The 12,704-nt window shown below is 48.8% G+C and overlaps 1 protein-coding gene across 1 annotated transcript in view; it reads left to right on the top strand.

Moving 5' to 3' along the window:
- MN1 (MN1 proto-oncogene, transcriptional regulator) overlaps positions 1-7,466 on the top strand; it is a 46,317-nt gene extending 38,851 nt beyond the window's left edge. Inside the window, exon 2 of the mRNA XM_082640170.1 lies at positions 4,432-7,466. Coding sequence (XP_082496296.1) covers positions 4,432-4,613 — 182 coding nt within the window. The 3' untranslated portion in view covers positions 4,614-7,466. The remainder of the gene's footprint in view (positions 1-4,431) is intronic.
- Positions 7,467-12,704: the final 5,238 nt, after the last annotated feature.

The following is a 12,704-nucleotide window of genomic DNA, read 5'->3' as shown; positions in this document are numbered from 1 at the left end:
AAGGCCTGTTTTGCTGACTTAAAAAAAAAACTCAGCCCCCTCCACGGGTGGCACCTCCAGAAGTGAAACTAACAATGAGATGTCCCCAGGTAAAGACATGCACATCTTTCGCCTTCTCCCTTGGGTCACTCAGCCGTCCCAGTTAGCACTCCAGCCAGCCGTCCCAGCCCCGCTGGTCCCTGCAGGCTGGTCGACAGCCACGCAAGGCAGTCCTGGTACTGGCGGGAATGCACTGTGTGCTAAGCACTTTACGTGGATCATTTCACTTAATCCTCGTAACTGCCTCCATGAGGGCCAGTCCTCTTATTTCCCCCATTTCCTAGGACTGAGGTTCTGAGAGCTGAAGCGATGCACGAAAGTCCGTGCTCCCCAAACGGTAGGCATGATCATTGTGGAACCGTAGGAGGAGTGGAATTCCATCCGTTATTCACGCGGTCACTTTATGGGCACGGGCTCAAGGTTCTTTCCTTTCCTTTGTGGAATTTACTATCCCCTTTGTGGATAGGGAAGCACTGAAGACAAAATCTGCTGTGGTCTCATGTTGGTGGCAGGGTGAGCCCAAAGCAGCCGGTACCCGGAGAGCATGATACCAGGTCTGCAGCGTTTAGCGAGGGGGTTCTGGGAAGGGGCTGGATGGATCAGCCAGGGCTTGTGTACATGGAGAAAGAGCGGGGAGAGACTTTGTGGGAAGGAAGAGCGAGGCATCCCAGCTCCAGGCCCCGCCCCTGTGCGTGGGGACTCAGGTGGTCTGTTCTGGCCAATAGGGGGATGACCTTAAAAACCGCCCCATGGTCCTTCCTTGCTGGGCAGGCACGCCAGGAAGCCTCTCAGCTCCTATGCTGCCCGGGGTGAGGCACCTCATGGTTATACATTTTGAGTCAATGTCACCCCTGCCTCAGGAACTGACCACCCACAGTCAGGGCGTCATCAGCTCTTTCTCTTGTATGGCCTCCCCCAGCTGCCTTGAGCCAGGCCCATGAGAATCACCATCCCCAAGTTACAGATGAGGAAATGGGGGCCAGCTGCCAAGGTTGGGGGACCCGGGATTCCATCTCGGCCTGATCTGCGGGGAACTCTCGGCTAACAGGAGAGGGCCGGTCCCAAAGCTGGTGACCTGGCCTTGGGTGACCCCTGGGCAGCTCCCTGTCCCTTGGGGTCTCAGTCTTCCCATCTGTCAAATAGGGCTGAGCGGCCCTTCACAGTCAATGCACAGGCCCCAGCTGAGCTGAACAGGCCAAATCTGCCCCTCCCCCACACAGCCACAGTCTGATAGGGGAGGCTGACAGCCAACAGTGGAAAACAGGACAACACCCATCAGGTTCTGCAGTGTCTGCCAGTGCCGGGCACTGAGTACCTCCAGGGTCTCCCCAGCCCTGGGAGCCGGGCAAGGGGGCGGTTTTATCTCTGGGTCCTGGTGTGGGGGCCGGCATGCCTGCTGCCCTGAGGAGTGGGGATGGAGGGCCTCTCCTGGGCCAGGCCGGGGCAGGCCCTGACTTGAGGCGGCTCCCGTGGGACTGATTTATTGGCAGCCACTCGGCAGCCCAGGGGAGCCACAGTCCTAGGGTGTGTTGGGTCCCCCCAGCTGGAACGAATCCTGCGGGAGGATGAGTTTGGTCATGCTTGGGTTGTCAAGAACTGAAGAGTCATATTCTCTCCTAAAAACATTCCCCGTGGATACCAGACTTGCTTGTTTGTTCCAGGCAGAGGTTGGGGAATCCTGTGCCCATGCTCTGTGATGTGGGGCAAGGCCCTCACCCTCTCTGAGCCCCAGGTGCCCCCTCTAAAGTGGGGAGAAGGGTCACCCAGCTGCCGGGCTTGCTGGGGAATGGAGTTAGATAATACACGGAAGTGTCCAACTGTGTGCCTGCAACACCCTTATTAAATCCACCCCAAGTAAGAAGAGCAGCTGTCTGTGGTTTTGGCGCACGGAATGCGTTTGAGTCGTCTGGAACTTGGGAATAAAACATCTTTAGGAAATTTGGCCATTTGGAGTAGTCTGGAACCACTGCTGAGCAAACCCAGCTCCCATGAGAGCCCTAGTACTCCTGTGTCTACCTTCCTGGTGCTTCAGACACAGAGCAAGGGAGCCGGGTGTCAGGAGCTCACGTGTGGGTCTTGTCTTTGTTTAGTTGTTGCAAATTTTGGCAAGGGGCCTCGGTTTCCTACCTGTAAAATGGGCACAAGCATTGCTGCGTTGGCTCCTTGAAATAATGTGTCTAAAGTGAAATAAGGAACTCCTTTCAGAATTTCTCTCTCTCTCTCTCTCTGACAGATGCTACTCCTTCCCCCAATCTAGATCTTGCAATGTTCAGAACAAAATTCCTTTTGCAGGTATTAAGCAGCAGGGTGTCACTGGGAGCAAGGCAAGCGTGGGCTCAGGAGCAGAGGTGTGAGGGCTGTGCATCAGCATGGCCGGAATCCAGGGCCCACTGTGGGTGAGGGGACCCTGAATCTGGTATCTCTAGCTAGCTGGGGTCACAGCATCCCAGCTCCACCACCTCTAACCAACTTGGGAACCTCAGGCTCAGAACCTCAGCTTCCCCATCCATGAAATGGGTACAAAGACTTCAGATTTATGGGCAGGAACATGCCCAGCTGGCCAGTCTCAAGGAAGGGACAAGGCTTGGAGGCTTCTAGATGGTTGCAAGGACCCCTCACCTCCTGACTCCCCTCCCCTACCTTGGACATGAATGACAGTCCCAGCAGCCCTGTCTGGGGATGTCTCTGTATGCCAGGACATCTGTTACAAGACCCCAAGGAAGACATCGTTACCCCCACTTTGCCAGTGAATAGAACTGAGGCTCAGAGAGGGAAATTGTTGGATCTCATCCACACAGTGATGGGGCTTGGATTCAAGCTGCAGTCTGTGACTCTAAGATGACTGTGCTACAGTACTGTCTCCCAGCTTCACCGTCAGATGCAGGAGGAGGAGGAAGACAGTGCCTTGTTTCCTGTTGGAATCTGCAGGCTTACACCACACCTGGCACACAGTAGGGACTCAGCTTATTAATTGAATGAAGGAAGGAAGAGGCAAAGGAGAGAATCTTCCCTCCCAGCCCCAGCTCCTCCCAAGAATGCAGGTCCCAAAGCTGGGTGTCTCTGCGGCTCCAGGGTGGGGACCCCAAACCCAGTTAGTCACGCCTGGCCTTGGTTGCCTGGGCCCATCCCTCTGAGAGGATTTTCTCTGCAGGCCATGGCTCAGCTCTGGGGGGAAGCCTCAAGGCGGATCCCAGAGGGCGGGATGGGCGGGGTGACTCCTGCTTGGCACCGGGCCCTGGCTGGGCCTGCACAGTGTACTGAGGAGGGCGGGCCAGTCATGGAGTTCAGTATCTGGGTGTGCTCCCTCGGCTGGAGCTGGGCTCCCACCGCCAATTCCAGCTTTTCTCACTTCTGCTGAGTCAGAAGTTCACCATCAGCCCATCTTCAAACCCAGCTCTGTCCCATCCTGGCTGTGTGACCTTGGGCAGGTCACCTTGCCTCTCTGAGAGTCAGGCCCTGAAAAAGGAATAATGAGAATAATCATGATTCAGTAGGCCTCAGAACAGAACTATTGGTCACTGGGCAGCAGTAAATTAGAAGTCCTCTGAAATGACTGTTCCATTCCTTCCCTGCCTCAGGACTCCCAATTCCTTGTTCTTCTCTAATGTAATTCGTGCTAAGGTGTGAATGGTTGTCAAATTTCTTTCCTGTCAAGTGAGTCTAATCCAAACATTACTATGGTCTGTGCTGTTTCTGGTGCTGTGTGACTGAATGAGAAGGAAATTGAGGGGATTTTCATTGAGGGTGTAGGAGAGGAATAGACTCCCTCACCCTTATCACCTAAAGTCCTTTCATGCAGCAGCTGGGGAGGGGCAAAGGGCACTGGTGTGGTTGGGGAGTCCACACTCTTAGTCTCTGTGGCTCTGAGCAGTTTGACACTGTGTAAGGAAGTTACCAGCACATAGCAGGCCCTTAGCAAATGTCTGTCTGGAGGATGACGAGACAATGGACTGTATTCGAGACCTGGACAACCTCCCCTCCTCCGTTTCACTGTATCTGATGAACTCCTATACATCCTTCAGTGCCCAGTTTGGACGTGTCTCCTCCAGGAAGCCTTCCCAACTTACTTCAGGTCCAGTTAATCTTTCGGGATTAGAGGTCCATCAGAGGTGACAAACCCTGAGTTTATCTGGCCTAGCTCTCCTATTTCCCAAGGGGGAGGGGAAAAACAGACCCAACAGGTCTTCCCTTAGCTAAGGTCTCACAGCCCAAGTCAGAGGTGACGGCAGGAGGATTCGAACCAAACGTCTTTAGATCTCCTTGGACCATCTTTAGGTGTGAAAAGAGGGCCTGGACATGGCCTCTCTTCTGCTTCTTCCACCTTACCCCCATTAGGGCCTCCTGCAGAGTCAAGCACGCAGCTAACGTCCTCTCTTCCTCCTTTCTCTGCAGCCCACGACCTCCCTCCGAACAAGGCCTCGGCAACCCAGCCCGGCAGCCACTTGCAGTGCCTGTCTGTCCACTGCACAGACGACGTGGGCGATGCCAAGGCCCGAGCCTCCGTGCCCACCTGGCGGTCCCTGCACTCCGACATTTCCAACAGATTCGGGACATTCGTGGCTGCCCTAACTTGAATTGACAAGAGATACCCCCTTCCCAACCAGGCCCTTCCCTCCCCCTTTTCTCTCCTCTCCCCCCTCCACCTGACCCCACCCTTACCCGCCCTGTTAATTTGAAAGGGCCACTATTGCTGAGTGGATGATTTTTTTTCTAGGTTGGTACCTGCTTAGTGGCATATGGACCGGAAAGGGTTAATTTAAAGGGAAAAAAAAAACCTCAAAAAATTTTTTTAAAAAAGATATTTGTCTGCCACGGTATGTTACCAGTGTTAACCCTTCTGCAGTTAGCAAACTTTTGCTGAAGCCTTTTTCCTGCTAGATAATTCCCATTTTTCTGTAATCTTGGCATACGTTTTTTAGATGACCTCTTTCCTTGTTTTATTTTCGTGCTGCTGTATGTCCAAGTATTGTTATTTCATAATAAGACAAGAGTTGCTTTCCTTTTTTATTCTCTTTTAGTCGTGTTCCTCCCCACCTCCCTCCCCACTGCCTGTTTTTTTTTTTTTTTTTTTTTCCTTTTTGCTTTGTTCACTGCTTATTAAAATGGAAATCCTGGAGAATAGTAGTTCTGGAATATTGCCGGGTGAGAGTCAAATTGTCATCACAATATTATATATTGACACCCAACTGTCATCAGTCAGGCTGGAGCCAAACAATTAATGCCCCCCTTAGGTATTCCGCCTGGGATTTTGTCTTGTCTGTTCCCTAAGAAAATAGAGATATATTTTCGTTCCCACAAACACACCCTCAGCCTTCAGCTCCGTTCTCTCTTCTGCTGGAAGCTGCCTTTCACTGCCATGGAGGTGATGACGTATCCAGTCCGCTCTGTGGGAAGGAGTCGGAATGTTCAACAGTGGTGTTTTCTCTCCTTTTCTGGGCCTCTGTACAAACGCCCAGGCTCTGAATTTTCACGCTGTGCCGAGCAGCCCTCGTCCGCGTGGGGATGGTGCCTGTCCAGCTTGCAGAGCTTCTAGAGGCTGCAGGCTCCCGGCTCTGCTAGGGCCAGGTCAGCTGGGTCTTGGGTGCTGGAGTTGAAGGATCAATTCTTAGCCCTGACCTTTCCTGACATCTGTTCCCAGCCAGGCACTGGGGGAAGAAGGAACAGGACTGGGTTATCTCCCCACTTCTCCCGTTCCATCTCCAACCTGGGCAGCCCCCCATCCCTGGGAAGGACCAGGCTTTCGCCGGCACTTTTCGAGGGGCTTGTTGAGTGAAGGAGCCCCCAGGCTCTGCCTATCAAGCCCCCCTCCTCCAAGCCTGTGTGTATTCTCTGCAGGGGTTTGCAGACTCCTGAGGGCTGGAGGACGGAGAAAGGGACTGGAACTAGTGACTTTGATTCTTGGGCCTTTTTTTAAACCCAGGAATCCTCCCTACCCCTTTTGATTTAATCTCAGCCTGTTGCAAAACCAGAGCCACATCCCGTGCATCTCATGAAGGAATAACTTCTTTGAGCAGAGGTGAGGGAGCAACTGGGCGAGCAGGGCAGCAGAGAGCAGGGCTCCTGGACCCAGCTGAGGCCTGTCACCTGGTCCTCCCAGGGCGGTGGTCAGTGAAGGCCCAGTGTTGGTGGGTGGGGGGGGCACCTTTGGGTGCTGTTGATGACTCCCAAGGGCTTGTGTGACTCATGGGGGTGGCGGGAGGCACCCAGATTCCAGGGTGGGCCAGACAAGAAGTGACTGATATCACTTCACCCAAATCAGTAACTCTTGTAGTCGATTTCAGTTTCTGTGAACAAGCATCTTGCTAAATGTGCCATTTTGAGCCTTGCGCCCCCTCCATCCTCCCCCCGCCCCACGTCCCCAGAGTTTGCAGACCCGGCTTTTTTTAGCAAGTGACCTGAAGGCTTTGGGCTCACCGTACAACACTCACGTTGTTTATTTCAAAGAACTTTTCAGCAAAGGAAGAAGAGCGTACAGAAAAATCTGTCTCTTTCCATTCCCCCCTCCTGTCTTTCCTTGGGCCGGCTTTTTCGGCTCGGGTCTGAGTCTGGACGGTCCGAGGTTCTTGCATGGGCAGTCTGACCAGGGTTGACCCCGGCCCCCACAGAGGGCAGGCAGAAGCAGGTGGTGTGAACTGATCAGTGAGAAGAAAGTGGGAGCTGACTCAGCCCCGGGTTCTGCCACCAAAGGAAAGAAAAGGTGAAGAAAAGCCCCCTCCCCACCTCCTGCCACGGGCTGCAGGAGAGCCAGCCATAGTCTGAGCGAAACTCCACGCCCCCTCTGATTCCACAACGTACAGCTGTTTGAGAGCTTCATCCTTTTATTTCTTAAACAGGCATGATTTCTCCTTAATTGCTTAAGGCCGGGGAGCCAAGTGTCTTGACTTCTGTCTTTGACTTGCCCTGTGTTGAGTCCATCAGCACATGGCCATCATCTCATGGTCCTAGCAACCTCGAAAACCCCTGAAGTTTTAAACTTTCTCGCTCCCCACGACCCCAGAATTGAACAGCTTTAAAAATAGCCTTAAGCAAAAGGATGTTATTTCATTAAATTTGGTTTAATGGAAAGAATAAAAGCAGATTAAAAACACACCCAACCCACGAGACTCCACAAACACTGGTAATCGGTACTGCATAGCAAAACTCTTCGGGAAAGAATATGAAAACGTTATTGCACATGTAAAATATGAAAACTTAACTCTGCTGTGTGTTAGGCAATCCTGTAATCTTTTTGACTCTTAAAAGAAATTCATTTCTGAAATGCTTGGTTGGAAGACTGTGACAATAGCTCATGAAATTGAGTGTTATTTTTTTCTTTCTTTTTTAAAAAAAATATGTAAAGTGCAGTCTTCTGTATTCATGCATATTGTATATACCTGTATATGTTTTCCTGAGCAGCTAAATAACAATAAATATGACGTTAATGGTGACTGTGGTACATTTGTGGGCGGGGCTTGCTTCATTTTTTTCTCCACCTCCTCCCCTTTTTCCATGGGTCTCTTCAAATTCCATGGGGGTCTGGATGCTGTATAGTGTTTGTGTGTGTGTGTGTGTGTGTGTGTGTGCACGCACCTGTGCGCATGCACGTGTATGTTGGTGCTGTTCTAAATTGGGTCATCTCAGAATTTCTCTAGTTTGCACTATTGACCTTTGGGCTGGATAATTCTTTGTGGTGGGGGAGGGGCCGCTGCCTTGTGCATTGTAGGATGTTTAGCAGCATCCCTGGTCTCTACCCACTAGATGCCAGTAACATCTCTTCTCCTCCCCCCTCCTTGTGACAACCCCAAATGTCTCCAAACATTGCCCAATGTCCTGTGTGGAGCATGACCCCTGGGGCTGAGAACCACCGGTGCAGGAGGAAGGGGAGGGGCAAGGGGGGGAAAACTATCCAGGTGGCTGTGCTGTGTGATGGTTATTCTTTTGGGTCCCGGCGTTCAGATCCCAGTAAGCTTTGTTACCTCTTGCAAGTTTCATAGGTTCTCAGCTCCTGCTTTTCCTCATCTGTGAAATGAGTAACTCGTGGAGTCGTTATAGGAGACGGTTTGTGTGGACGCAGCCCGTGGGAGGGCTCCATATGCATAAACTGTTGACGTCACGCCATGATCAGCTCACGGCACAGCTGACAGTGTTTTGGAGGTGGGCTGTTCTGTGCTGGATGCTGCTTCCTCGGCTTACAGCCGTGGGCTATGGGCAAGTGGTTTAACCCATCTCCATTTTCTTGTCTCTACAATGGAGCAAATCACATCTAGCTTGGAGGTCACTATGAGCACTAGCTCACAGGCCCTGTAAAAGCTCTGGCTGTCCTATGGGCCACTCTTTGGGCAGCAGCTTCACTCTGGCAACTGTAGACTCAGAGATGAGGTCATTGCAGAGCCTTAGTCTACAGAGGGGGAACTGTGGTGGGGAGGAGATAAACAAGACGAGTAAATTGACAGGTAACTGTGAGGGGGATATGCCCAATAACCCATGGTGGTACAAGGGATGAATGTCACTCTGAGAGAGCCATGAACCCCATGTAGGAGGCATGGGTAAGGCTTCCTCCAGCAGGTCATGCCCAGGTAGGATTTTGAAGGATGAATAGGTGTTCACCTTATTCATTGGAACATACAATGGACCCTAATTTGGCAGAAATTTTGTTGAATTTCTTCCCTTCAGTTTCTAAAGTTTTCTTTTTCTAAAATATTATTTATTTATTTTAGCTTGGCCGGATCTTACTTGTGGCACATGGGTTCTTAGTTGCACCACGCGAACTCTTAGATGCAGCATGTGGGATCTAGTTCCCTGACCAGGGATTGAACCCAGGTCCCCTGCATTGGGAGTGCAGAGCCTTAGCCGCTGGACCACCAGGGAAGTCCCTAAAGTTTTCTTTATACAGTTGACCCATGAACAATGTGAGTTTGAAGTGTGCGGGTCCACTTATATGCAAATTTTTTTCAATAGTAAACACTACAGTACTACACGATCAGAACTGGTAGAATCCATGGATGCAGAGCCGCAGATATGGAGGAAACACATATAAAGAAAACCGACTGTAAATTATATGCGGATTTTTGGCTGAGGGCAGGTCAGCACCCCCAAAACCCTCATTGTTCAAGGGTCAACAGTATATGCAACAGCTTATTTGTTAGAATGTAAAGTTTTAAGGACATGGCCTCTATATTCACTGTAATTTGGAGGAGCTTAAAAATCTCTTCAACCTTTAAAGGTCTCCACTCAAAGTGACAGTGGTATGTGACAGTGTTCAGTACCCAAGGAAGGGAAGAAAAGTGACAGAATGGTGACCACTGGGGGTGGGCATTTGGGAACCTTCAGGTTGGTGTGAAATGAATGGATGAATGAGTGAAGGGATTCATGTCTCAGAGGGTTCGTGAACCAAAAGGACCACGGACTGGTGTATTGTTGGTGGGGGGAATCATGTGACATGGATGGGGCTGCAACACTGAGGTGTGTGTTGGCTCTGGGGAGGGCAGGGTGGGACTCCAGCTTCAGGCTGGTGCATCTTGCAGGTTGGAGGAATGGTTGTCTCCTCCACCAAGCCATGACGATTCCAGAGGGCTGAGGGGCTGTCTCACAGGGGATGATGAAGGAGCAGTCAGATGCAAGGTGGCCCTCAGCCCTTCCAGAGCTGGGAGGTGGTACAAAAAAGATACCCCATCCCACTTTCTTTTGAAAAAGATTGGAAAAGGATCCCAACACCAGAGTAAAACATGATTTCCCTAACTGACGAGGGAATTAGTAGGAAGGACCCCACTTGGGGCACCACAATTGCACTGTAAAGGAGATAGAAGGTGTGAGAGATGCCAAGCTTTTGTCACCAGACTGGGCTGACCTGACCCGGAAGTGATTGGGAGCGAATACCCAATTCTGCATTTATAACAAAGTATCATAGGATGGGGATAAGACCCTAATTTGGCAATTATAATATAGTCTGATGAGGTATCCCAGGAACCTTGGAAAAAAATTTTTGTTGAGATAAAAATTTGCATAACACAAAACTCACCATTTTAATGATTTTAACCTGTATAATTCAGTAGCTTTTAGTATATTCACAATGTCATGCAACCATCATTGCTGTCCAATTCTAGAACATTCTTATCACCCCAAAGAGAAGCCTCATACCCACTTGCAGTCAATCCCAATTACCCTAGGTAGCCCCTGGCAACCACTAATTTACTTTCTGTCTCTATGTCTTTACCTATTCTGGACATTTCATATAAGTGGAATCATATAATATGTGGCCTTTTTGTCAGACTACTTTTACTTAGCATAATAGTTTCAAGGTTCACGGCTTTCTATGGCTAAATAATATTCCACTGTATGACTATACCGCATTTTGTTTATCCATTCACCAGGTAGGTAATTAGGGTTGTCTTTACTTTTTGGCTATTGTAGGAAGTGCTGCTATGAACATTCACATACAAGTATTTGTGTGGATGTACTTTTTCAATTCTCTTGGGTATCTCCTTAGGAGCAGAACTACCTGGTCATAGAAACTCTATGTTTAACTTTCTGAGGACCTGTCACACTGTTGGCTGCAGCAGCTACACCATTTTACAGCTTAGAAGGAGGTTTCAGTTTGTTTACTTAACCAGGGTTCCCCACTCCCCCTTTTTCACATTTAAAAAAATTGAGGATAATTTATGTACAAAGAAATGCACAGATCCTCAGTGTATAATCAGATGTGTTCTCACGTGTCTACACCTGTGTAACCTGAAGCTCTATCAATATTATACACTATGACACACTTCCCAGAAAGTTCCCTCCTGCTCCTTTCCAGTCACCAACCCACCCCTAAAGTAACAATGGATCGGATTTCTATCACCATTGCTTCATTTTGCCTGTTCTTTAATCCTGAATGTCCTGTAAATAGAATCAAACAGCCTGCACTCTTAAGGGTCTGATTTCTTTCACTCTGTATAATGCTTTTGAGGTTGCATGAGTCAGTAGTTTATTCCTTTTTATTGCTGAGTAGTATTTAATTGTATGGATATAACACAGTCTTTTTATTCATTCACCTGTTGATATGCATGTCAGTGGTTTCAGTTTGGGGTTACTAGGAATAAAACTACTATGAAGATTTGTGTACAACTTTTTGGCTGGGTCATATAGGAGGTGCATGTTTTCCTTCTTAAGAAACTGTCAAACCATTTTTCAAAGTGGTTGTGCCACTTTGCATTCCCACTGGCAGCATCTGAGAGCACCAGTTCCTTGTAACATCCTTTTCAACACTTGCTACTATCTATCTTTTTAACTTAACCAGTCTAGTGTGTGTGTGTAGTGATATCTCATTGTGGTTGTAATTTTTATTTCCCTAATGATGTTTCATGTACTTTCATGTGTTTATTTGCTCTCTGTATATCTTTTTTTGGTGAAATGTCTGTTCAAATCCTTTGCCCAATTATTTATTCAGTTGCTTGTCTTTTTGTTATTGAATTCTAAAAGTTCTTTATATATTCTGGATGCAAGCCCCTTCTCTGTGTGTTGCAAATATTTTCTCCCAGTCTGTGGTTTTTCTCATAGTGTCTTCTGAAGTGCCAACATTTTAAAATTTCACAAGTTCCACAAAGTCCATTTTATCAAGTTTCTTTTATGGTGAGAGCCATTTGTGTCTTCCCTGGGGTCCTGCTTTCTTCTAGTAGCTTTATGGTTTTACATTTGGCTTTCACATTGAGCTTTCTATGATACATTTTTAAAAATATATTTATTTATTTATTCGGCTGCGCCGGGTCTTAGTTGAGGCATGCAGGATCTTTGCTGCTGGGTGCGGGATATTTTTAATTGCGGCATACCGGCTTCTCAGCTGCTGCATGCAAACTGCTAGTTGCGGCATGTGGGACCTAGTTCCCCGACCAGGGATTGAACCCAAGCCCCCTGCATTGGCAGTGAGGAGCCCCAGCCACTGGACCACTAGGGAAGTCCTTCTATGATACATTTTGATTGAGGTTTGCATATGGCATGAGGCAAAGGTAAGAGTTCTGTATTTCCAGAATATCCAGTTGTCCCAGCATCATTGGTTGAAGAGATTTTCCATTCCTCCATTAGACTGTTTTGGCACCCTTGCTGAAAATCATTTGACTGTATATGTGAGGGGTTATTTTTGGACCCTCTGTTCTATTGATTTAGTTGCCCCTCTTTTGCCACATGGATAAATGTTAAGCTGGGGTCACATGGGAATTTTGGTATGCTATCTCTGAAGAATGGACAAGAGAGGGAGTCTAGAAGAAAGGGATCAGTGTGTCCTACCATAATTCTAAAATAAACACTTTGAAAACATGACAATGTCACTGTTGCCTGATGAAGGCCCCTGGCCTGAGAACTCATTTTTTTTTTTTTTTTTTTTTTGGAAAATGAGGTCAACTCATCTGAGAAAGATGTTGGAGACTGAGCAGCCATGAGTGGAGACATCCTTCTTACACCAGTGGAAAGGCTTGGAGAGGGTTGAGAAAGGAGTGACTTCATCACTGTGAGGTTGGGGATTGCTCAAGGCTGCATTTGGGCACCTCATGTGCCATCCTGCCCCAGGCTTCCCAGAAACATTGCTCAGTCTCTCTATTTTATACGCAAAGAAATGGAGGCTCAGAATGTCCAGTTCAAGGTCGTGCAGCAGGTCAGCAACAGAGCCAGAACCAAATACCCTGCCTCCCTGCCTCCTGCCACTAACTGTCCCT

The sequence above is a fragment of the Mesoplodon mirus genome (assembly GCF_964341445.2).
Source record: "Mesoplodon mirus genome assembly, chromosome: 13".
NCBI lineage: Eukaryota > Metazoa > Chordata > Mammalia > Artiodactyla > Ziphiidae > Mesoplodon > Mesoplodon mirus.
Note: the sequence above shows the minus strand (reverse complement) of the source record. Positions and strands in the feature narration are given on the sequence as shown.